Source organism: Rhododendron vialii, chromosome 8a (assembly GCF_030253575.1).
Source record: "Rhododendron vialii isolate Sample 1 chromosome 8a, ASM3025357v1".
In the NCBI taxonomy this organism is placed as follows: Eukaryota; Viridiplantae; Streptophyta; class Magnoliopsida; order Ericales; family Ericaceae; genus Rhododendron; species Rhododendron vialii.
In genome coordinates, this window is record NC_080564.1 from 14,918,455 (window position 1) to 14,941,355 (window position 22,901).

At 38.0% G+C, this 22,901-nt stretch overlaps 2 protein-coding genes and 1 long non-coding RNA gene across 5 annotated transcripts; 2 read left to right on the forward strand and 1 right to left on the reverse strand.

Annotated features, from left to right (window-relative positions):
• Positions 1-637: 637 nt before the first annotated feature.
• LOC131336170 (uncharacterized) lies at positions 638-7,173 on the reverse strand. The gene is made up of 7 exons (XM_058371903.1): positions 6,706-7,173; positions 6,518-6,576; positions 6,326-6,388; positions 6,143-6,244; positions 5,693-5,758; positions 1,577-1,649; positions 638-1,422 (listed from the first exon to the last, which is right to left on the reverse strand). The coding sequence occupies exons 1-7, from the start codon at positions 7,073-7,075 to the stop codon at positions 944-946; spliced, it is 1,212 nt and encodes a 403-aa protein (XP_058227886.1). The 5' UTR covers positions 7,076-7,173; the 3' UTR covers positions 638-943.
• A 3,111-nt stretch (positions 7,174-10,284) lies between these two features.
• On the forward strand, positions 10,285-11,767 carry LOC131336172 (uncharacterized). Its single transcript, XR_009202756.1, has 2 exons — positions 10,285-10,546; positions 11,387-11,767. It is a non-coding gene; the product is annotated as an uncharacterized LOC131336172 (long non-coding RNA).
• Positions 11,768-14,320: 2,553 nt separating this feature from the next.
• On the forward strand, positions 14,321-22,180 carry LOC131298003 (uncharacterized). 3 transcript variants are annotated; one of them, XM_058323253.1, is made up of 5 exons: positions 14,321-14,772; positions 15,530-15,616; positions 17,842-18,021; positions 19,839-19,954; positions 20,697-21,350. In XM_058323253.1, exons 3-5 carry the CDS (start codon positions 17,868-17,870, stop codon positions 20,973-20,975), a joined length of 549 nt encoding a protein of 182 aa, XP_058179236.1. In that variant the 5' UTR covers positions 14,321-14,772; positions 15,530-15,616; positions 17,842-17,867; the 3' UTR covers positions 20,976-21,350. The 3 variants fall into 3 exon arrangements, 2 of the variants coding, with proteins under 2 accessions (XP_058179236.1, XP_058179237.1); XM_058323254.1 differs by lacking the exon at positions 15,530-15,616 and having other exon boundaries at positions 20,697-21,639; XR_009190441.1 differs by lacking the exons at positions 14,321-14,772; positions 15,530-15,616 and adding an exon at positions 22,002-22,180 and having other exon boundaries at positions 17,868-18,021; positions 20,697-21,352.
• The last annotated feature ends 721 nt before the right edge of the window (positions 22,181-22,901 follow it).

Here is a 22,901-nt window from a genome sequence, read left to right on the forward strand (position 1 = left end):
GCAGAGTGATTTTCATCTGATTTTTCTTGTTCACATTACCAAAACTTGACTTCTCATTCTTTCAACGTCAAAACTTGGACACAATCATCACAAAAGACAAAGCGCCAATTACCCAAAACAGCTCTGTAAAGAGCACAAGGAAATAACCTTAAAATGATCCAAAGTTAGAAGAGTTTGAAATTACCCGTCAGAAGCACAAATACGAAACGACATGAGATCGATCTCCTTCTTCATTCAATACCTTACTCAACAATAAACCACTTAAAAAACAAAATTGCAGAAGCTAAATCTATTTCAGAAGGAAACCAACAACATCAAAAGGAAACCAAATCCAGAGCGAAAAAATATTTATTTATTTAGTTTAGAATACAAAACAAAGACTAATCTCGTGAAGACCACCCAAACTAAGGCAAAGAATCAACCGGAAGAGGATTGTCTGGAGCCGTGGAAACAGTAAAGATTCAAATCAGCTTTCAAACTGTAGAAATAGTGGTTGAATTCCTCTGCTGAAGAAACGCCCCTTCAGCTCCGTTGTAACTATATGCATGAAACTTCTCCCATACAAAACCAAATGAACCCAACAAAATAAGAACTTCAAAATCCATACAATAACGCCCCACAAACAAAACCCCACACAGCACAAACCCAAGGGCATTTTAGACAAAAAGAACACCCAAAATTTATTGCAAACTTCAGGCATAGAAATCCACATTCAAAAAATTCCAACCAATATTTATTGACAATGGAATACTAACCACCAGATGATGAACGTCAAGAAAAAAGCTTTACAATATATTTGTCACCGCATTAAAGATTCGTTCAAAAAAAAAAAAAAAAAACACAGTATTTTATATGGTGTTCAGCTAATAAGATTGACCAAAAAGATTCTTCGCTGCACATTGGTAAATACTCCTCCCCTTGAGTTGCAAGGACCAGTTTGGCATCAGAAAATCGAGTAGCCATCATCGCTTTCAGCGGCAAAAAGCTCATTTAGTTGTTCATCTGTCCATTCGGGAATGAAGGCTTTTGATATCACTGTCTGTCTTTGGTTCTGAGTTCCATTTATTATCTGACTATCTTGATCATTCTGGCTCTCAGCCAACTTTGCCACAGGGCTACTATGCTGGAGGCTACTTGGTTGATAGCCTCCAGGTTTCACTCTGTCCCCAAATTCCAAACCCCTTTGGTCATCATCAATGCAATCTATTCTTGCTGTCTTCTTCATGATTTCTAGAGCCCCTAGAGCACCATTTTGATCTCCACAGTGCCCACTCAGTTGAGTTGGATTTCCTTTGTCCATTAGCTTATCAATTTGAGCAGGATTTCTCATACTACCAGATTGCCTGACATTGTCCACGATGCCTTCAATTCTGTCCGACTCCAGAGAAATGACCTTGGGAACATTACCTGTGTATTCACCACCTTCCAGGAAAGAGAGAGGGTATTGGTCAGAATGTATGCTAAGCATTAAATGTCAACAAACAGCATAACAAAATACTGAAGTGAAAAGTGTTTTTATCCTTCCCAAAACTTGTATAGAGATGGAAAGAGGAAGGGAAGAGCACCCATCACCAACCTCTACGAACAGGTCTGATTACTGATACAGGGCAACCTTGTTTTATTAGAGGTCCGCTGTCCTTAGAGATGACCTGTAACAAGAAAACATCGTAGCAGAAATGGCACAAAGAAGTCACTGAGAGCATTTCTGGAAATAGAAAATAACCAGACACCAGCTGTCACATACAGCTGTCCCATAGTCGTCTCCCGCACAAAATGAGAGCCTATGATTTCTACCGTCAAAAAATGCTTATATACATTTGACTCTTCTGGGAATTTGGAACTTATAATCCATGGGAGGTGAGATTATTACGTAGTTTGTATGGTGTTCAATCCGATATAGTGATGGAGGCCAAGGTTCTAAACTTCATATGGATGAAAAAATTAAAGATAATTTGTAATGAAAGTTGAGCTGTACACAATATCTGCACATCTATCTCAGTATGTAAAATGAATGACTACTCTCTCTCTCTCTCTCTGGTGTCACCGAGGTCTCGACGTCGGCTAACTTGACAATATTCAAGAATGGGCCAAGAAAGCTGCATGGAAGGTAAGAAACATTACTTTGATCCATAATGTTGGGGTAAATAGAAAAACTATTTCGGATTTTTGGAAGCTGCGTGAAAGCAAATGTAATGAGTCTAAGAAACTATTTGGGATTTTTTGAAGCGGTGTGAAAGAAAAGGTAATGGGTCTATTGGGATTTTTGGAATTTTGATGTGTGTTTTTTTTACTGTGTAGGTGTTGCAGGGTGATTCTCCTCTCTTTCTTACCTAGTTTTATATTGTTGATTCTGCCGACTTTCGTGCATACCCAGTATGAAAGGCATGCACGTGAAAATTGGGGCCATTTAAGAACATGAAAAATTGGACTGGTCAAAAAAAAAAGAAAAAGAAAAAAGAACATGAAAAATTGGCTTGCAAGTTGCAAGTGAATGAAAAGGCATATCCTTATCCTTATCCTTAATGTGGGATTCATAGAGTTTAGGGGAAAAAAACACAAAACAAAGGGGAATTAGTCCCAACTCACCCAGTGCCCATATAGTCTTCAATTAAGAAATGTCTAAAGATGTGGTTGATTTGCACTTTGTTTTGTTTGTCAAAAGATGTGGTTGAGATGCTTCCAGTTAATTTGTTTGGTTCGTTTATGTTATTTATATTTTGGTTCGGGTTTGTTGGTGAGTTTGCTCTCCACACAATTGCCAAGTTCGATTCTTGGGGTTAGGCTCAAAAGTGCCTTAGTGTCGATAGCCTCAAAAGTAAGCAAGACTTCGTACAAATGTTGCAAGACATATTTTCTACGATTGCGAATGATCCATATCTTTCTTATCTTTGATCGTAAAAGCATTTTCCGTTAGGCCCGTTATATTAGTTGTTTTGAGCCACTATCAAGATTCAAAAGGTAACTCCAATGGGGGTGGGTAGTGCCATAGGCACGGGCAATTCGCTAGTAACATATATACTGCATTAGTACTATCTTATGAAATTCATGACCACAACCATCGAAAACATTTAGACCTAGAATATAGAAAATGAATAATGGAAACTGATATAAGACTGTCTTGTCTGGCTTGTACATTACCTACCAGGTCTAGCATACAGAATTGCATCATCAGTATTATTTCAAAATCAAACCAAGCCTTGTTTCCCAACCAACTTGGCCAGATAAATGGATCTATGCTTAAGCGGGGGCAGAGGAGCGGAGGCACCGAGCTCCTAAGGTTGGGAGCGCCTAATTGAGAATTTTTCCAATCTTAAAGTGTATTTATTGGAATATGGAAGTTCGATATTTTCAATTTGCAAAACTTGTTGACTAATATGATTCTCATGTTATTTCCACAATAGCTAACTCCCTTAAAAGTAAGAGAATAACTGCTTTAACGGCCCGATAAGCTCCCATCTTTGTCAGAAACGATCTCTCGTCTCAAGGGGAACGAGCTCCCATCTAGAGAGCGCACCCATTTTAGGAGGATCCTGCTACTAAGTTTCATACCTATTCACCCACATTGCTTGTCCTTGTCATTCTACTGTTGGTCATAGAACATTAATAGGTGGACTCAACAAGCCAATTGTGATACGAAATAAGAATGAGTGCCCCATGGGCCCGACGAACTATTTGTATGTGATCCGGGAGGATATTGATTTACGTTGGCCTTGTTCAGTTGTGGGTTTGGAAAAAATTTGGGTTTAATTTTTGGGTAATGAGTCAAGAGAGAAAATAGGGTAATAATTGGAGTGAGGGGTAATGAGTGGAGAAAGATAGAGAGAGAAATGAGATTAATGATTGGATATAGGGGTAATGAGTGGAGAGAGAAATGAAAGTAATGATTGGAAATATAGGTAATGAGTGAATTTGGGTTTGAAATTTTTTTTCCAAACCCACAACCGAACAAGGGCGTTATAATTCTCTATTTAGATTTTAGGCTTTTACGTTTTACTTGTTATTTTAGGAGTTACCTATTTAGGAATCTAGGTTATATTTATACTTCTTTTTTACATTATCAACTTGAATTCAAACGGCAGAATTATAGACTGATTGAGCAACTTTTGTCTGCAGTTAAATTTTGAAGGTGGTCCAATTTCAAACTAAACCACACGAGGAGGATCATCTGGACAACATGAATCCCGCAATGTAAAAAATGTTGTCAAAATTGAGCCGCCACAAGTGGCTCAAATTGAATATTGTAATGGTAAGGCTGTGAATTTTTTTGATATTGACGCGTGATTGAGTGGCTCAAAGACGTTTGTTATTAGTGGAGCTTTTTTGTTTTAGGTTAAATCTCTCTCTCTATACTGGAAAGTTCAGCGTTTGATGATTATAGACTTACTTCTACCCTCAAAGCCTCTAATGTTTATTTCAAATTTTCAACCAAGTGTGAGGTTAAAGAGGCCTCAAGATATGGTGCAAGGAACAACATGAGGTTGTTCCACAAGATGAAGAATGATAACAATAGTTGTTTAGCATGACGGAGAAGGAGGATAATAGATGGTTGTCCAACGAGGCAAATAGATATGGTAGGGATAGAAGATTTTAGGAAGACGATTAAGCTTGGGGGCATATTGAGAGAACTTAAGCTTAACTGTTGTGGGGTACTTGTGATGGAGAGTTGGGAAACAGAGAAGGAAAGTGGAGTTTAAGAGCTAGTTGGAGTATTAGAGAAGTGAGTTGTAGATCTTTGAATCATTGGATTTGTGTGATTGCACAATATAATCAGACCACCTTCAAATTAGCTATAGACACAAGTGGCTCAACCACTCTATAATTCCATGGAATAGTTCATATTCAAGTTTATCTTCCACCAAAGCCTACAGGTTGGTCTCTACAATCTGTGTGTTCCAGCTGTCACGCTACTATTGTTTGTTGTCCTTAAGCCCCATTGCTGCAATCTAATATAAATTTTTATGTCTATATATCTAATATAGGTGCGAACACATTTTATATGATTATACGATGTAAATATCCACATGGATTTTCACATTGGCATTGCCAGGACAATAGTATGCCTTTGAAAAATTCCCTCTGTCCCCTAATAGAATAAAAACTTTCCAGATGTTATCCAAGGGATAATATATATGAGGCACCGACAATCCTTGGTGCCTCACAAGATATTACCATTTGGGAAAATAAGAACGCTAAAGAGGCGCTAAGAATGTATTTCAATTTCAAAAAAGAGTTACGGAATGTCTTTGATTTGTTATTCGACATGTTTCACTAAACATTCTACAAACACGCCATCCAATTCATGCACTTTGAGCTTCCAGGACTCTTCTCACGAAAAGCCGCTTTTAAAGATTATATACCAAAAAAGACTTCTTGTCTAAAAATGAGTCCCCAATTTGGATAAAAAGATCCAAAGAAGGGTTCTAACAATCTAGAAGACTTATTGGGAAATGAAAGCCAATCGCAAGGAAGCCTTTTCTATTCCATATCTCAAGTGTAAAAGTAAACTGGCTCCAGATATTTGTTTTTTCTTCCAAAAAGCACTACAATTATAACTTGGCACAAGAAAACTAAATGAAAACCTGAAAGAAATGAAGCAAATGATAGTACTTGTCAGTCAGTCTACAACCATGGCTAGCCACCTAAATTACCAATGAAAGCAATGTGGGTGAAGATTGAATAGTGAGAGATGTACCTTGGCCACATTGCTTACTGTTATGTTAAGACAGTGTGCAGATTGACAGGGGACAAATACAGCAACCTGAAAATATCATCTCTTGTTAATCGCGTGGTTAAATAATTATAGCATGAACTATAAGGGCCTGTCTTACTGGATTAGTAAGGAAGGGGTATATAATCCCGTAGGATAAGTAAATCTCATATGACAAATAGTGAGGCCCTCAGGGATTCAATAATACCACACATCCCATTGTATAGTATATCCTTATTTGGGAGATATAGTATCCGGATGTTTAATCCTGACTCCAAAGGTTCCCGCTAAAAGGCGGATATGTGACACATTTGATTTATAGTCCAATCTTTATCTGAACAAATAAAAAGGGCCTAAGTTCACCAGAAAAACATCAATAACTTTTAATTATCTAGAAAGCAATACATACTCTACAAGTCCAAACAAGAGGCAGACCTTTTGGAGAATCAAGACAGAACCAACTGAAATGTGCTTTCCTAACTCAACGTCATCAAGAACTTTATGATGAATGCTAGCGTCAATTGTACCCGTAGGATCCTAATGACAAAACAAAAGCCCAATCAATTGCAGCCATAACAACATCACATCTAAACTATAACCCTACAGCCACAGTTATACCTTCAGCGTGGCAATCAGATCACCGAGGCCGTTTGGTGTGCATGTTTTGATGATAGCAACAACCTGGTCACACACCACTCGCATAATATCTAATTGTAAAGAGACTAATATTAACGCAGGATATGCCTCGATATAAAGACTTCATGTATCTATATAGACACACAATTGCAACACATTTTTGGTTGGCAATACCTGATCAAGTTTGTCAATGTATCGGCATTTCTTGATAGAGTCCAAAGAATCCACTGCTCCTGAAAAAAATCCGCAAGCACAAATTCAGCAACCAAGGAGTCTACAAAACCATTACCAAGAATCCGAGCAAATAAGCCCAAATAAATATAAAGAAATGCTACCAAATAGGCAACCTATGATTCCTCTACCTTGGTGACCGAGGAATTCTAGGACGGAAAGCCAGGGGTTGCGATTGAAATCATCGTCATCTTCTCCGTCTTCCAACGCCCTCCTGATGTACTCCTGGGTAGTGACTGGAGCATCATCGTCATCAATGCCGGCAGCGGCAACGGGGTTTCGATTGGCGAGAGCCTTACGGAGCATGGCGGCCTGGACGGCACCTGCGGGGCCCGGAATGATGCGCGGAGATTGCTGTGACAGTGAGCCGGGGTTGTGATTGTGATCGTCGAGGGGTTGTTTTTGTTGGTGGTGGTGGTGGTGAGTTTGGCGTTTGCAAGGGCGGAGGAGAGAGGGGAGATCAGAGTCGTCTAGGTCTAAGGCATCCCAAGGTACCTCCATTCAGTCTATTTTCTACTTTGGTTCCAGTTTCCACAGTCTGCAAGCAAAAGCACAACCATTTGATTCTTGCATTTTAGTACTTCTCCGTCCCCATTTTTCGAACCTGAGAGAACAAAGTTGCTTATGTTTTTGGGTAAATTTCACTTACCTCCCCTGAGGTTTCTGACAATGACAGACACCTCCCCTCACGTTTCTGAAATTGCACTTACCTCCCCTGTCAGAGTTGTCGGGTAACTTTTCCAGACAGAAGTTGGGCTTTTACTTTTTTACCCCTTCTCAAATTTTCTTATACTTTTGTCTATTTGACTAAATAAATAACTCAAAAAAATAAACATAATCACCTCAACATTTGATTAGTCACCTCTACTCTATATAGGATCTCAAAAATTAAAATTTTGAAACTTTTTATTTTCATTTATTCTTGTCTAATTCTTTACCAATTTCTTTAATCATTCGAGGGACAAGTATAAAATTGAACCAAAGATAGTAAAAGTTCCCTAACAACTAAAAAATCAAAAAAGAAAAGAAAAGAAGTTATAGAGTTAAAAAACTTGTTTAGTAGTTTTTTTTTGTCTTTGTAGCAAAAATTAATTTGAGATGCCAAATATTCTTTTTGTTTTTTCGTTGGCTCAAAAAAATTAACATACTTACGCAGAGCTTTTAAGGTGGGTTTAAAAGAGTTATGTTGGGTTATTTTTGGAGACTTATTTATATTTATACAAGTTGAGAATACAAGGAAGTTTTTTTCCTTAAAACACAAAGAAATAAATGTTCGTTCATGCCAAACTAAGCTTAATTTCACTTAAATGCCAAAGATTTATACATGTTTATGTGTAGCCTGAAACTAAAAAATCAAATAAGTAGTTGAATAATAATTAACAACCACCCCGTATCTTAAAACCACCCATTCGCTTATTACAAATCTATGAATCCTATTTTTCTTGGTTTTTTTCTCGTCATTAGTGAACCTTTTTAAACTTTGAGTAGAATAATTAACAACCACCACGTATCTTAGAACCACCCATTCTAATTTTTAGGTTCGTCTCAATGAGTAGAATAAAAAAATTAAAACACCATGGACCATATTTTTCAAACTTTAGAAAAAAAAAACCCAAAATAATTAAAACAAGTTGATTTATCTTGTTTATTTTATTTATTTGGTATTAAATTAAAATTTTTAAATTGGTCCATATTTTTCTACTTCATAGATTCCTCTTATGTAGAGAAACTAAAAGAAGTAATAATTTTTTTCCCAAAATTAAAATTAAAAAAATTAGAAAAGACAAAAAAAAAATTTCACTTTTGGCTAGCCCAAAATGTTGAACATGTATTTTCTATTGTTGATATTCATTGAACATATATCATCAACATATGGTGTTTTGGTATATGTTTATTGCATTTTTTGGAATGAAAAAGAGGGTATAAAAGGCTAAAGACAAGAGATGAAGGCAAAATGAGAAATGAATCTTCACTTTTGGCTGACCTCACCATTTTCCGTCACCTTTAGTGACAGTTGACTAACGGCTGGGGGAATTTGCAGCCGACAAGTAAAGCAGAAGGGAGGTAAGTGCAATTTTTGAAACGTGAGGGGAGGTGTCTGTCATTGTTAGAAACCTCAGGGGAGGTAAGTGAAATTTACCCTATGTTTTTTAATTAATATACAATATAAATCTTTTTGATACTTGTCAATTATTTTTTTTTTCAAACAATTTTTTAAAAATTACCTAAAAAAATTTAAATTATAAGATATAAATTGGAATTCGATCCTCCAATAAATGGACAGTTTTGACCCCTTTTTTGGGCACTTTCCATGTCTCTATCAATAATTCAAACCATTCGCTTTTAGATCGCTTAAAGAACATATGAAAAAATGGGATCCCTAACAATCCTTAAAAAACCCTAACAGTATGAACGCGAATCACTAAGTAAAAACTATCAACAATAACTACGCAATCAATCAATCGCACAACTAAAAGATATACATAGAAAACCTCCATAATGGATAACTATGCAATCAATCAATCACACAACTAAGAGATATACATAGAAAACCTCCATAATGGATAAAAATCAAGTGAATGAATCAAATCACTATAATCATTATGCAGTTATAAATATACCTATCAAAAAGATATAAATCCTCACAACGTGTCATACATACACTGCACCCAATAATCTTGATCGTCAATAACCTTGAATCTACACGCCTTCCAAAACCTATAAAAACCCCTTTGGAATAGCAAACAACCAGTTGCTTCCAATCTTTTCTCCACTGCCGTCGCACACCATTTCTTTTTGTTATGACCGTGTATATGCAATGTGTGGCACACTCTTTTTATTGCCGTGCTTTTCTTCAGGAATGATACGTACACTACCTCTTACACTACACCATCCACTACCTCTCCAACAAGATGTCGTTTTGGAGAGTCCAAATTTTTTTTTCTCAAAATCAAAACTAGGGGTGAGCATGGACTCAATTGGTTCGGTTTTATAGTAAACCGAGAACCAAACTAAACCACTACCTACGGAACATGAATTTGGAGAACCAAACCAACCAACAAAAAGTATAAAACCAAACCATTAGATAACTATTCGGTTTCGAACCATGATTTACTTTAAAGTGAAATATCATCTTCGTAAGCTATTTAAAGTACTCAAAATTGCGGAGATAACTGACAATTGATTTTTATTTATAGAAATATAGGAAAATTTAGGAATTAATTGAACCGTGGAACCACTATTCACTAAATGAGGCATTATATATTTATATACCATACTTTTGGTGTACCAAAATTATAGGAATAAGTTTTGTTTTTTGTTTTTGATAACGTCACTGGATTACAACATACAAAACTAGGAAAAGTCATTAATCAAAATAGAATTAAGCGCGGGCAGAGTACAACCCGTAAAATGGAAAATTTAATTATAGGAATAAGTTGTGATACATAGAAGTTTATGCTAAATAATTTTGACAATAAATAAATACTGAATAAGATGGTAGATTGAATAGATTATTAATTTAAGAAATTAGTTGACTATATATAATTCTCATGTATACTTGGTGTATTTAAATTAAATGAGATATGTAATTATACGGTTTGGATCGGTTTGGAATCAAAATTATTAACGTAAATCCACAAATCAAACCATTTAACGCAGTTTCTGCCTTACTAAAAAACCAAACCAAATCATTCGATTTGGATTGATTTGGACTGGATTCGTGGTTTGATTGATTTTTTACTCACCCCTTGTCAGAAAACAGAGAGATAGAGAAGAGGGGGACACCACATCCAACCCAACCCACCGCCAAGCACCACCACTGCTGTCAACACCGATGGAGAAAACGCCTCCACGACGGCCGACCAGCACCACCACCGTACGCCGACGAGCTTCGAACCACTTTCAATGGTATCGATCTAGAACGCTGACGAAGGTCTCGACCACAACCGCCGCCGCCGTACGCCGCCGAAGGTCTCTCTCTCGCGAACTCTCTCTCTCTCTCGAACGTTGGTATTGATCGAACTAGGGTTCCAATTTCAATTCATAAAAATTGGGGATTTTGGCACAAAAAATTAGGGTTTTAATTAGTGTTCCAATTTCAATCAGTTTTGGCTGTTTAGTTTTGGGGCATTTAATGCATTGTGAAATTTTTTGGGTTGTTGTTGGAACCAAATCACAAGGCTGCTTATGTATGGTTACATGCCTAATGGGAGTTTAGGAAGTTTAGGTATGGCTTTGTTCTTGGCGTGGTTGAATATATTCGAAGTGCCTAAAGGGAGGTCGTAGACCGATGAATTTGATATGGATACCATCACATGACCTGTGAAAAGGAAGGGAGCAGGGCACAATGCATTGAATATAATTTTGCTTTTTGTAGTGTATGTTAGTCTGTTTGCTTGGATTCTTGTGGTAGATATCTTTGGTTTTTTTGGCTATCGTGGTGCAAGCAAAAAATGCGAACATGTACTTGCTTGCTATACATCATTGGGTTGAAATGTCCTCTGTTATGAAGCTGTGAAAAAAAGAGAAAATTATGTGCTGAAAATCATTTTGGTTGGCATAATGGTGTTGGTCTTGAGAGGACTTCCTGGATTGGAAAATCTATTTGTGTTATTTAAAGATGTAGCATAACATAGAATTAGAAAATCTTCAGACCCTTCTGCATTATTTCTCTTCCTACTTAGTTTTGCGCATTAAGATTGTTAATGCATCAGCTGTCATGTATTGGAGTTTGGATTCAATGTGTAGATTCTTGCCCCAACTTTTGAAGATGTGTTATTGATTAACTTCTTGATCTTATATGATTGATAGGTTATTGCTCGTAGACTATCACCATATTGGGCTTTGTTGAGCCAACGCCTAATCAGTCACAAGGATGGCCAATGGCCTTAAAAGGAAGTGATTTTATTGGCATTGCTGAGACAGATGCTGAAAAGACTTTAGCATATCTGCTACCTACTTTGGTTCATGTTAGTGCACAGCCTCATATCATCAAGAGGGTGAGCACAAAGCTATGCAAGAGGGAGAGCACAAAGCCAAGAAGAGATGCTAGCAACACTTAGGATTTTTCTTTTTCATTTGGCTTGTAATATAGCTTAGGGGAGACAATGATGATGATGTTCGGCTCATGGCCTTTGTTTCAATTTGACAATGTTTCATGGCTTGTTTGAAAATATACAAGTTTGTACTCCATTTTTGTTGCTTCATTGGTTTCAGAGTGGTACAATTTGAGATAATGAGTGATACATTATGAAATTCAAATAACTCTGGGTTTATAGCTCTACTTCTTGTGGTGTCAGCTTCCTGGAGCTTATCTACATAGGTTTTCTTAGTTATTGTCCCGAAGCTCTAAAGGCAAGGCCTGATTTTTTTTTTCTTCTTCAAAGCCATGCAAAGTTCTATCTGCCTTGAACATTTATTAATGGGCATGCTGTTTTGCCTTGAACTGCTATTTTGCTCTTTTTTTTTGTTGCTACAGCTGACTAAGACGTTGTGACATTAAGCTAGACTAAAAACAAGGGAAACTCTATCAAATTTTTTAGAAAATACATTGAGACACATCTTTCAAGATACGATACAGATACGACACAATATGGACCCATTTTAAAATTCAAACGGTTCATATTTTAGAGCTCATCTAAAACATGCAGTAGGTCAAAAAATAGGTTGATTGGAAACCTTTTTACATGATTTCATAACGCAATTTTCTTGAGATAAATAAGTTAAATGAGTTCCGATTCGGTACTGTAATCTTGTTACATTCTAAGACAAGTTAATTAATTTTCGATGTAATTGATGTTCTCGACAAACTCCAAAACGTGAACGGTTTGGATCATTAAAGCCGGCCCGGTAAGAGCCCACAAATAGCCCAACTAGACGTTCCAATCCATTTGCATGGACTAAAGAGGAGCTGAATCCAACTAACAAATGTAAACAAAGACAAAAATAAATAAATAAAGACGAAAGAAAAAAAGCGATCGAACCAATAGTTATTCTTCTAGTTGAAAATTTAGGACTGTTACAAAATCCCACTCTATAGAGACTATATTCCTATCTTCTAGCTTGATCCCTGTCAATAATCCTCGACTCAGGAGAGTTCCCAAATTAAGCCTAAGACCCACCTGCATGCTGGTCTCCCTCTCCTACACTTCAAGGATCGATCAGTTAAAGCCAATTGTGATGTGGAGTAGCTTTGAAGAATTAATGATGTGGCTAAGGCAGCTATAGCTAGAGGTAGTACTGTTAATCAGAGGAGGATTTTGTATGGCAGGACCTCTTGGGTGGCTGGGAGAAGCTCTTGCGGCTAGGATGGCGAGACAGTTGCTAGAAGTGAACTACATATCGATCGGATGCCATCATTGAAAGTGACAACAACAGCACTACTGTGTTGTGTTGGGTACACCCAAGTAGGGTGGATGTGAGTGCAGGGGATTACTCCCCCTTGCGTTTTGGTATTTGTATTGACTGCCAAGGGGCAGTGTGCGTGTGTGGGCTGAGAGACTGTGAGAGAGGGCAGAGAGAGTGTGAGCGGAGAGCTCTCCCAGTGGGGGCGCGGAGCTCCTCGGAGATGTCCGAAGAGACTGTCAGAGAGCCATTGGAATGAGAGAGAGAGAGGAGTGATGGCAGTCGGGTTGTGACGTGCCGGAGAAGTTTGTTTTTATGTATATTGTATTTGTTTTGTGATTAATACACATACGGAGTTTTCCCTCGCATCTCTTGTGTTTATGCTTGGTTTATTGTGTGCTTGTGCTTGAGAGTGCGGATTAGAGGGTCGGGGTCACGACCCAACATATTATCCATCTTTGCTCTTAAAGTGTTACGTACCCCATGGAATGTGCCCAGTTGGCCCTAAACTCAAAAGGCATGGAACTTGGGTATCCAAAAAATTTCAAATTTTAGGAGCATTCTAATATTACTTGTAAATTAGTATATATATTAATTGTTCATTTTATAGCTCAATGGTAAGTTGATTTGATTTTAGTCTATGTGGAGTGTCTGAGTTCGAGTCTACTAGATAGACAGCTTTATCTTTTGAAATGATTTTTCCCCCAAAAATAATACTATTGTAACTGCCAAGTTTCGAAACCAAGTCAAACAGAATTCTAGCCAACCATTTTGGCCGTTAGTAACAAAATAATTAACATGCATTATAAAGTCTAAAGTAGTAATATAAAAAAAACATTTCTATCATTATTGTGTAATTCTAAAAACACGTAGGGTACCATCTCACAATTTAGCATTGGGCATCCAAATCTCTTGGGCCGACCCTACTTTATTTGTAATTACTCTTGGGGTCCAAGCATTTGTCTTCTGCTTTTTCGAGGGGTGCTCTGCCAGTGAATTGGGCATCTGTCCCCCACTCCCCAGCTATCCCAGTTATGGGTTGGAGATGTTTCTCATGGTGAAGTTCAATACAAATTTTCTGCCGTTCAAAAAAATTACGATAAGACAAGATTCCATTCATGACCATCCGACCCAAATACAAGAAGAAGAAGAAGAAGAAGATGGTGATCCTTACATATCAACTTGACCTTTAACATATCAACCCAAGCCATCCACAAACCACCACTAGCTCGAATAGATTTAATCCATCCCACAAGAATTTTTTAACCCTTAGGAAAAACCAAAATAATTAAACTGGTCAATATACGCTACATTTCCACAGGCCGCCTATAAAGAAATGTAGTTCTGAAATGTGGCTTACACTTTGGCCAGCTCCGGACAGAAATGCCCCTGGCTTCAAACATCTGAGATTTTAGTTTGCTACTTCTTGCATAAGGGTATTTTGGTAATTTTGCTCTCAAAAGTGGTGGGCCATGGCCACTATTTGGGTTATTTACAGATTACTTTAACGGGTTTTCGGACTTTCAATGTTTTCCCTCTGTGTCCCGATTTTTATACACTATTTTGTCACATAGTGGTTTGGACTTGGGGGCTTTCTGGTAAAATCACCTCACCTGGCCCCTGTGCACGCTGGAATTTTTCCTGGAATCCAGCTCGTTTGTCTCCAAGAGAGAGAGAGAGATGGTGAGAGGGCGACGAACTCGCCACTCCCATCGACCAACAGCATCGGCGAGCACAACTAGCGGAGCCGCCTCCACCTCCACCTCCACCTCCACCTCCACCTCCGACCACCGCCGCAGGAGCCGAAATCTGCTCGGCCCAGCATTGGCGAATACAATCGACGCCACATCAAGGTATCTCTCTCTCTCTCTCTCTCCCGCTGTGTGTTTCAAAAATTAGGGCTCTGTGCTGTCATGAAATTAGAGATTTTTTTTGAAATTAGGGTTCTAAGAGGATGTGAATTCTGGAAACACACATACACGGTGGGGGAAACCTCACAGGATTTCCCAATTCTCTCTTCTCTCTCTGCTCTTTTTCTCTTTTTCCCATATTAGGTTTTTTGGTCTTTTTTCGTATTTGGTGACATGACAAAAGAAACCCCCAATTTGTTTACTAATTTTTTTCAAGATTAAACCACCCAATTTGTTTCTAGGTAGGACTTTGAACACTTCGAAGAAATTGGGAAGGAAGAAAAGAAGAAATAGATACAGAAGTAGGCGTACGTTGAAAAAATTAAAAAAAGAGAGCCAAAACAGTACAGATTACCGAAGTAGTTGGATTAAAGCCTAGGTAAAGTAATAGTAGGAAAAATATAGGATGAGCATACCTTTTTCCAGTAAATCCTTGCATCAGAGTATCAGACAGTGAAAAATATTCGCATGAGCAATCCTTCTTCTTTTTCGTCAGAAGTGTTTTCACTTTTCACGAAGAAGGAAATTGTTGTTAAATTTTCATCTTTTTGCATAGTCTTAGTTTTAACTTATTACATTGTCTCATTCTTGAGTTGTCCTGAAAAATTGCTGGTTGGACGGTATCACCAGAATTAGCAGATGGATTTACAATATGTTCTTATGTTGTATTCTCGGAAATTAATGTACATTTGGCCACTAGGTCGGTTGATTTTCATGAAGGTGATCATCACTATTGCTTTACCTTAGTGCCGTGGTTTGGAGAGTTCTTGAGGAGGCTTATTGTCAGGTGTTTTTTCTGATAACTGAGTAATTGTGCATCCTTGCACACGTTCGCTTCCATTATTAGTATTTTTTAGCTCGACGGTGGTCTGGCTTAGTGTAGTCTGTAGATTACCTATCAATCATCAATTGGTTCATCCTAAGTTGCACAAAGCGGGTGCGGGTGCGGGGATATGTGGAAGCTCCTAAGGTTAGAAGCGTCTATATTAGGATCGTCTATATAAAATACAGTAGAAATATAAAAATAAATATTTAAAAGATGAATATTAAAAACATGACAGTAGCTTTAAACTATAGATTGAACAAAAAAGACACCTTACTTCCCATTGATAGAGATATTCCCCATTACATATCCCAACAAAAACAAATTAACTTCTCATTCCCATCGTTGATACTGAAAACCCTTGGCAAGCTTTCACCCAAAAAAAAACAAAAAAAACAAAAGACTTATGACAAACAATAGTAACTAGACTCATGACAGACAGTAACTATACTCATGACAGAAAATAACAAGACTCATGATAGACAATAACAAGACTCATGACATCATCTCTCCCCAAAACAAAACAATCTTCACTTTCTCTGCCTCTTCCCTCTTGCTTTTTCAATCCTCCTTTGTGCTTGCTCTTTTCCTTGCTCCATGGGAGATACTTGGCTACTTGGATATGGACCAGTTGAAGAACCAAGCATAGATGAAGTAGAACATGGTGGAGCTGAACCACTTGAAACAATAGTGAGCTGTGAAGAAACTGGTACTGAGTCTGGCTCATCTTCACTATCCGAAAGGGAAACCCTCTCATGTTCCTCCATAGCCGCAACATCCTCTTCAATGTTCGGTTCTTCAAGATTTGCATCCCAATTCTTGAAGTTCTCATAATCATCTTTGTACCGTGAAAGCAATCTATGATTGTAATGCACAAACACCAACTTCTCTGCTCGATCAACATTCAACTTGTTCCTCTTCACAGCGTGAATATAGGAATAGGTACTCCAACACCTCTCAGCACATGAGGTATTCACACTTTGAGACAAAACTTTCAGAGCCAAAGAAAATAATTCTGGTGCAACTTTACCATATAGATGCCACCATGACAATGCATTGACCGCTTAAGGTTGAGAAAAAACCCCTTGTTGCTCACAAAATCGCTAATTCAGCCTTATCACAGCAGCCTCATTCCGATCAACAACCATTTTCTCAATTTCCTCAAGATATCCCTTTTGAACCTCAGAATCAACATGTGGTTTCCTCCTCACACCACCAGGCGCGGGATTTGAAAGCCAAGAATTGGTGTAGTACTTAGGAACGAGGACATAAGCTAAGCAATGCAATGGTATGTTCATTTTGTCCAACCTTGCCACAACAAGTTCATGAATCAGGTCACAAACAACAGGATCATTAGAAAGAATGTCTTTGATCCTTCCTAACATCGTATCCATTTGCTCATACACCTCCCCAATGATAGGTTGGTCAGTGTCCGAAAACCTAAGCATTTTATAAATAGGCTTTGTGATTTTAGGTACTCTCTCAGATTTTCTCCAAAAGTCTTCATCTAGAACAATTTGTTGAACAATATCATGTTGTTCTGGTGCTGAAGTTGTCCTTTTCAAGTACCCCCATTGCTTGCTTAAAGCCATGGACACCAAAGATGCCCTAACTTTTACGAGTCTTTGAATCACTGTGAAGTGGTGTCCAAATCTTGTCTTCTTTGATTTCAGAAGTTCCAAACAAGAGAAGGATTTGAACAAAGACTGACATGCACTGTGATTTTTTATGTATTTTACCACTGTCTTTCCTCTTTTTCATGTTTCCGCAAGGCGCCTATAAAGGAACATAGTTCCGAAATGTGGCTTACACTTTGGCCATCTCCGGACGATAATGCCCCCGAGTTCAAAAACTAGCCAATTGAATTTACTTCTTTGGGGTTTCGGGTGTTTTTGTCATTTCGTGCTCAAAAGTGGTGGGCCATAGACACTATTTGGGCTATTTACGAATTACTTTAACGGGTTTTCGGACTTTTGATGTTTTCCGTTTGCGTCCCGATTTTTCTACACTATTTTGTCATGTAGTGGTGTTGGGTTTGGGGGCTTCTCGGTAAAATTGCCTCCTAAGGTTACTGTACATCCGGGAATCCTGCCTGGAATCCAGGTTCTTTGTCACTTCCAATTCATTTGTTCACATCTTCTTCCCATTTCCCATTTTCATCCATCCGTCCAACACCATCTCGCCGACAGACGGCCGGTTAGGCGTCTCAGAGCAGATGACGCCCGATCAGCTGCAAGAGGAGAAGATTTGGAGTGGAAGGTTAGGGAGAAGCTTAGCTGCTGGGTCATCTTCGGCGCCAATTGCAAATACGAGGATGATGCCAATATGTTCGATAGAGTTGTCGGTGCTTTCACAACTTAGCAAATCCTGTGAGTCCTTTTCCCCTTATTTCCTTTTGGGTTGAGGTCTGGTCAATTGATTGATATGTGGTTTTTATGCGGTAAGACTTTTGGGGAAAGAAAACCATGCTTCCGACTAATTGGTCGTAGATTTTTGGCTCCTTATGAAATCAATTTCATGCTTTGGGGGAAACCCCAAAGAGGCCACATTTTTCAGCTCTGAAATCAGGTTTCCAAAAAAATGAGAGATGTGTGGGGACCAATTCCATGATCTCTGTACTCTTTGATATCAACAATTTGTGATCATTTCTGTAGGTTCAAGCACTATCTGTAGCACAGAATAGGGAACGCGCTGCCCTTTGGTTTTTGTTCAAGGATTAAAAAGATGAGTAAACAAACAAACCTCTAGGCTGAAAGAAACTCAGAATATCTGGGCCATTCCTTTCGGATTTTTCGGCATAATTACCGGTAATAAACAACAAAAAATGTGAAAACTTAATGTGTTCATATTTTATTAGCTTTTCTTTTACTTTTCATTAGTTTCGTAACCTGAGATGAAAGTTTAATGGGGTAAGCCTGGGAATGGGTTTGTAACCTGACTAGCATGGCTTATAGGGAAGTCATTGTTGGATGATGCGCAAAACCTGTTGGGTGAAAAAAATTCAGAATATCGAGTACCTTCCAATTCTTTGTCTTTAGGCAATTTAAACACGGTAGGTTGGGCAGCCCCTTTAGTTCGCTTACGTGGGAAGGATGATATATAGGAATCGGTGGCTTGATATACCTGAAATGACCTGAAAGGAAAGAGTAATGAAACTTTGGCAGTGCTCCACAGAATCACAGGCTTAGAGCATGTGAATGCATTTCTCGTGGACTTTTCAGTGTAATTTACCAATAAAAAACAAGAAAATACGTGAAACTTGATAGCTTCAATGATTCACATTTTCCACGTTCAAGTGGCAAACCAAGGAATGAATTTGTAATCTGACTAGCATGGCTTATAGGGAAGTCATTGTTGGGTGATGCACACTAATGCGCGCGCACACAGACACACAAAAAGATAAGGAATATTACGAAAATCTATTCAGAATTGGCAGAAAAACACATAAGCTCCGAATTAGTAAGGTTGATACGAGATCACTTCATAGCTGATGTAAGCAAAATCTAATTGTTAAAAACTTTTTCCAAGTCCAAAGAAATTTGATTTCTCATATGATCTCGCTAGAAGTTTTTTAGAAGATTATGTAAATAAGACTATCGATCAAATGGTAACTTTAGAACATTTGGTTATGAAGTAGAGCAAACCACAGACTGATTCAATCCTTGTAGCTGCTTGATGGTTAGAAACAAGGTGGAGAATTACTTTTTGGAACAGAGGAAACAAAAAGCTTTTATGTAGCATGGCTTAACTAACTAACTCCGCTAACCCTTTCTGAACAAATGATGCTAGAGAGTGTATGGGTTTACAATTTCCTTGCAAGTTTCAAAACCAAATTTTATTCCTGTTATGGTTCCATCCCAAATTGTTGATGAGGGGCTTTCTTTCATTTCTTTTAGAGTATGCCTTCAATAAGATTATAAAGGCTCAAACAAAGGGCTTGCCATGTATGAGAGAAACAAAACTACGTAAACTTTGGGGAAATAGAACTAACAGTAGTTCAAGCTACTTCACCATGAAATGAATTTCATTTTTTCTGTTCCTTTCAAAAAACTTAACACTTGAGATCGAGATTTCACTTTCAGCTTGAAAAGCATCAACATGAAAAGTTTGAGAGAAATGCATTCACATGCTTTCAGCCTGTGGTTATGTGGAAGACTGCTAAAGTTTTGTCATTGTTACCTTTCAGGTCATTTCAGGTATGTCGAGTTACCGATTCGTATATATCATTCTTTCCATGTGAGCGAGCTAAAGCGGCTGCTTAGCCTATCGTGTTTAAAGTGCTTAAAGATGAAGAATAGGAAGGTATTGCATATTCTTGGTTTCTTTCAGCTTACAGGTTTTGTTTTTGTGCTTTTTTTTTTTTTTGGTTGTCTTTTTGCTAACATTTCTAAAATTATTAATACTTCCTTGCACGGGTTTTTAGAAGAATTAAAAATTATATGTATAATATGTTTTTGCCTTACTTTTTATATTAGACGTATTGTTCAGCGTCTCGTGGTTCATTCTTTTGAAAAAAAACATCTGTCGTCGTACGCGTATCATATCATAGCCGCACCTCGTACCTGTGTCCATGCTTTTTAGGGTAGAATTAGTTTAGGTGAGCTACAGCTCCTCACGTAGCGAATTGCATATTGTTTTGCATATTGTTTTGAAATCACATGTGCTATTGCAGTTTTCATGGATATGCCACCTTTCCCCATTTGTGTGGGATCTTGATAAGATCAAAGGCCAAAACAAAATGGTTTCTCGAAATTCCGCAAATGGTGTGATGTCGTTGGATCACTCATAGAGCAAATGTTAAGAAAAAGCTTCGGTCCAATCAGATTGAGATAGTTCTAGGCTATTAAAAAATAAGGAATCATTCAGACGAAATATGTTTTTGGGGATCTTGATTTGGCCGGCCAATTTACCTAAGATGTGTACGCAATTTTCGGAGGGTGATTTGTGTCTTAGTAGAATTGTGGGATCGCTTTCTTGCTTTTGTTGGTTAGAGTTTTTCCCTGCTGCTTATTGAGATTGTACAAATGTTTCTTTTGTTATCTAGGAGTATAGGGTGCTGCCAATGAATTACAAAGCTTATGGTGACTTGCCTGTTGGCGTCGAAGAGAATTTTCAATCAATCGTCGGTTATTGGCGCGGTGTTTTCAAGCGTATTCCCTATTTACCGTTTGACCAGTGTTTGAAGACAAGATGGCTGGGCTCGGAAGAGATGCCTCAGGAACTTGGAACAAGTTGGGATACAAATTGGTTATCGACGTCAGTATTTTGGCAGATTGATTTTGTTTTGGAGGTGTATTCTTCCGATCGTGACTTTTGTATTTAGAGGCTAGATATGAAGATCTTAATCTTTCTATTTGATTAAATTGATTGGAACCTGGCACTCTTTGGATTAAGGCTGTAAGCTTAGTCATGTATTAGGAATTTTCCGTCTCTGGGAGAATTTCACGCTTGGACTCTACTCATTCATTATTGCTGGGATGTGGAGAAGTTGTTTGCGGTGCTTGTGGAGAAGGCATAGATAGGAAGATGAGGAAATAACAAGAAGTTCTTTCTTGTTCGATGAAGCGGGTGCAACTGTAGTTGAAAAACACGATCTTGATTCATCTCCATTTGCCACTGTGGCATGCAATATTTGCATGGAGGATGTACCTGATGCTGCAGTGATAAAAATAGAGTGTGGCCACAACTTTTGCAACAACTGTTAGCTTGGTTCTTTTGTCTGTTGGCTTGCTAGCTTTATTACCTTATAGTAGTTATCTAAGGAAGTTTCTGAAACCATGGACTAGCCTATGGGCCACCTTAATGCACAGGCCCACAGATCTCGCAGATTTTAGATGAAGCTTAGGATCCAATTATTGTATTTATGCTCCTGCTACTGTTCTACCTATTTGATACTTTGGAATTACCTTCCTCAGGGGTTTTTAACTTTTTGTTGGGAAGTGTGTTTACTACTAGGTTGTTTAGAAATATAACTTCTTTGGGAAAAATCATTCTGAAACGTATAATTTATGTTGGGTTTTATGTTTTATCTTTCATATATTTGGGTTCTTGCTTTTAGGTTGGATGGAGCATTTTATTGTGAAGATAAATGAGGGTCAGAGTAAGCATATTAGGTGCATGGCTCACAAATTTAACACTATATGTGACGAAGCTATTATCAGAAATCTTGTTAGGATGAGGCATCGTGATTGAGAGGGGAAATTTGATCGTTTTCTGCTTGAGTTGTATATCGAGGATAATAAAATGGTTATATGGTGCCCAAGTACTCCCTACTGTGGGAATGCAATTCGTGTTGAAGATGATGAATTTAGCGAGGTTGAATGTTCTTGTGGTTTACAATCTATTTCAGTTGCACACTCACCCTATTCATGTTTAATGCGGGAGCTGTGGACCAAGAAGTGTCGTGATGAGTTTGAGACAGTTAATTGGATTACTATACACACAAAACCTTGTCCAAAGAGTCACAAACCAGTGGAAAAGGACGGTAGCTGCAACCTGGTGAGCTGCATATGTCGGCAAGCATTTTGGTGAGATTTCTTACTGTTTGCATTAGTTTCATTTTAGGGGTTTGTGCTATTTTTGTGAATCACCTGCATCAGAATCCTGTGGTGTTCATAATTGGCTTCCTGATAGTTTATAATGTGAAACAAAAGTGCAGCTTTCTTTAGACCTCACCATTGTTATATAAATCATATTTCTTTTCTAGAGATCCTTGAACTAGGTTTCTTCTTGTGTTTGATGCAACATTATTTCTTTTTGAAGGAAAAAATTTGGAATTCTTTTGTTCGTGGCCATATGAAGAAAGCTTGTGATATTTTCTCCTTTGGTGTGGGTGAGAATGTTCTATTCATCGTCTGACTTGTTCAAAGGATGCTTACAAACGTGTTCATACTTCTTGTCTGAAGACGAGGGAGCTGTTCTTGCAAGACATGGCTCAAAGACTTGGTTTCTACCTTTGATGATGAAGTTGGTTGCGATAGAGATTTGTTCTTTAATTTTGGGTTTTCGGAGATTGGTTTTGTTTTATTTGTGTATCTTTCTCTATAACAAGTCTTATATTAGGAAGATAGAAGTCAACACCTTAATCTTCGCTTTTGATTAAGGTGATAGGAATCGAGAGTTCTTTGGGTTAAGCTTCCGAGCAGAGTTTTGCCCTACAACATACTCCTTCCGTCCCGGTTTGTTTGTTCTTTTTTTGACTTTTTGGGAGCGTTTGACCTCTCAAAGAATTGGGTATAATTTTCAATTC

Coding starts and splice junctions, on each gene's coding strand:
- LOC131336170 (XM_058371903.1), bottom strand. CDS start 7,075: ATGGAGGTACCTTGGGATGCCTTAGACCTAGACGACTCTGATCTCCCC. Junction 6,577..6,705: donor AGAATTCCTCGGTCACCAAG/GTAGAGGAATCA, acceptor GATTTTTTTCAG/GAGCAGTGGATTCTTTGGAC. Junction 1,650..5,692: donor CAGTAAGCAATGTGGCCAAG/GTACATCTCTCA, acceptor TTCTTGTTACAG/GTCATCTCTAAGGACAGCGG.
- LOC131298003 (XM_058323254.1), top strand. CDS start 17,868: ATGACGCCCGATCAGCTGCAAGAGGAGAAGATTTGGAGTGGAAGGTTA. Junction 18,022..19,838: donor TTCACAACTTAGCAAATCCT/GTGAGTCCTTTT, acceptor GTTACCTTTCAG/GTCATTTCAGGTATGTCGAG. Junction 19,955..20,696: donor TAAAGATGAAGAATAGGAAG/GTATTGCATATT, acceptor TTTGTTATCTAG/GAGTATAGGGTGCTGCCAAT.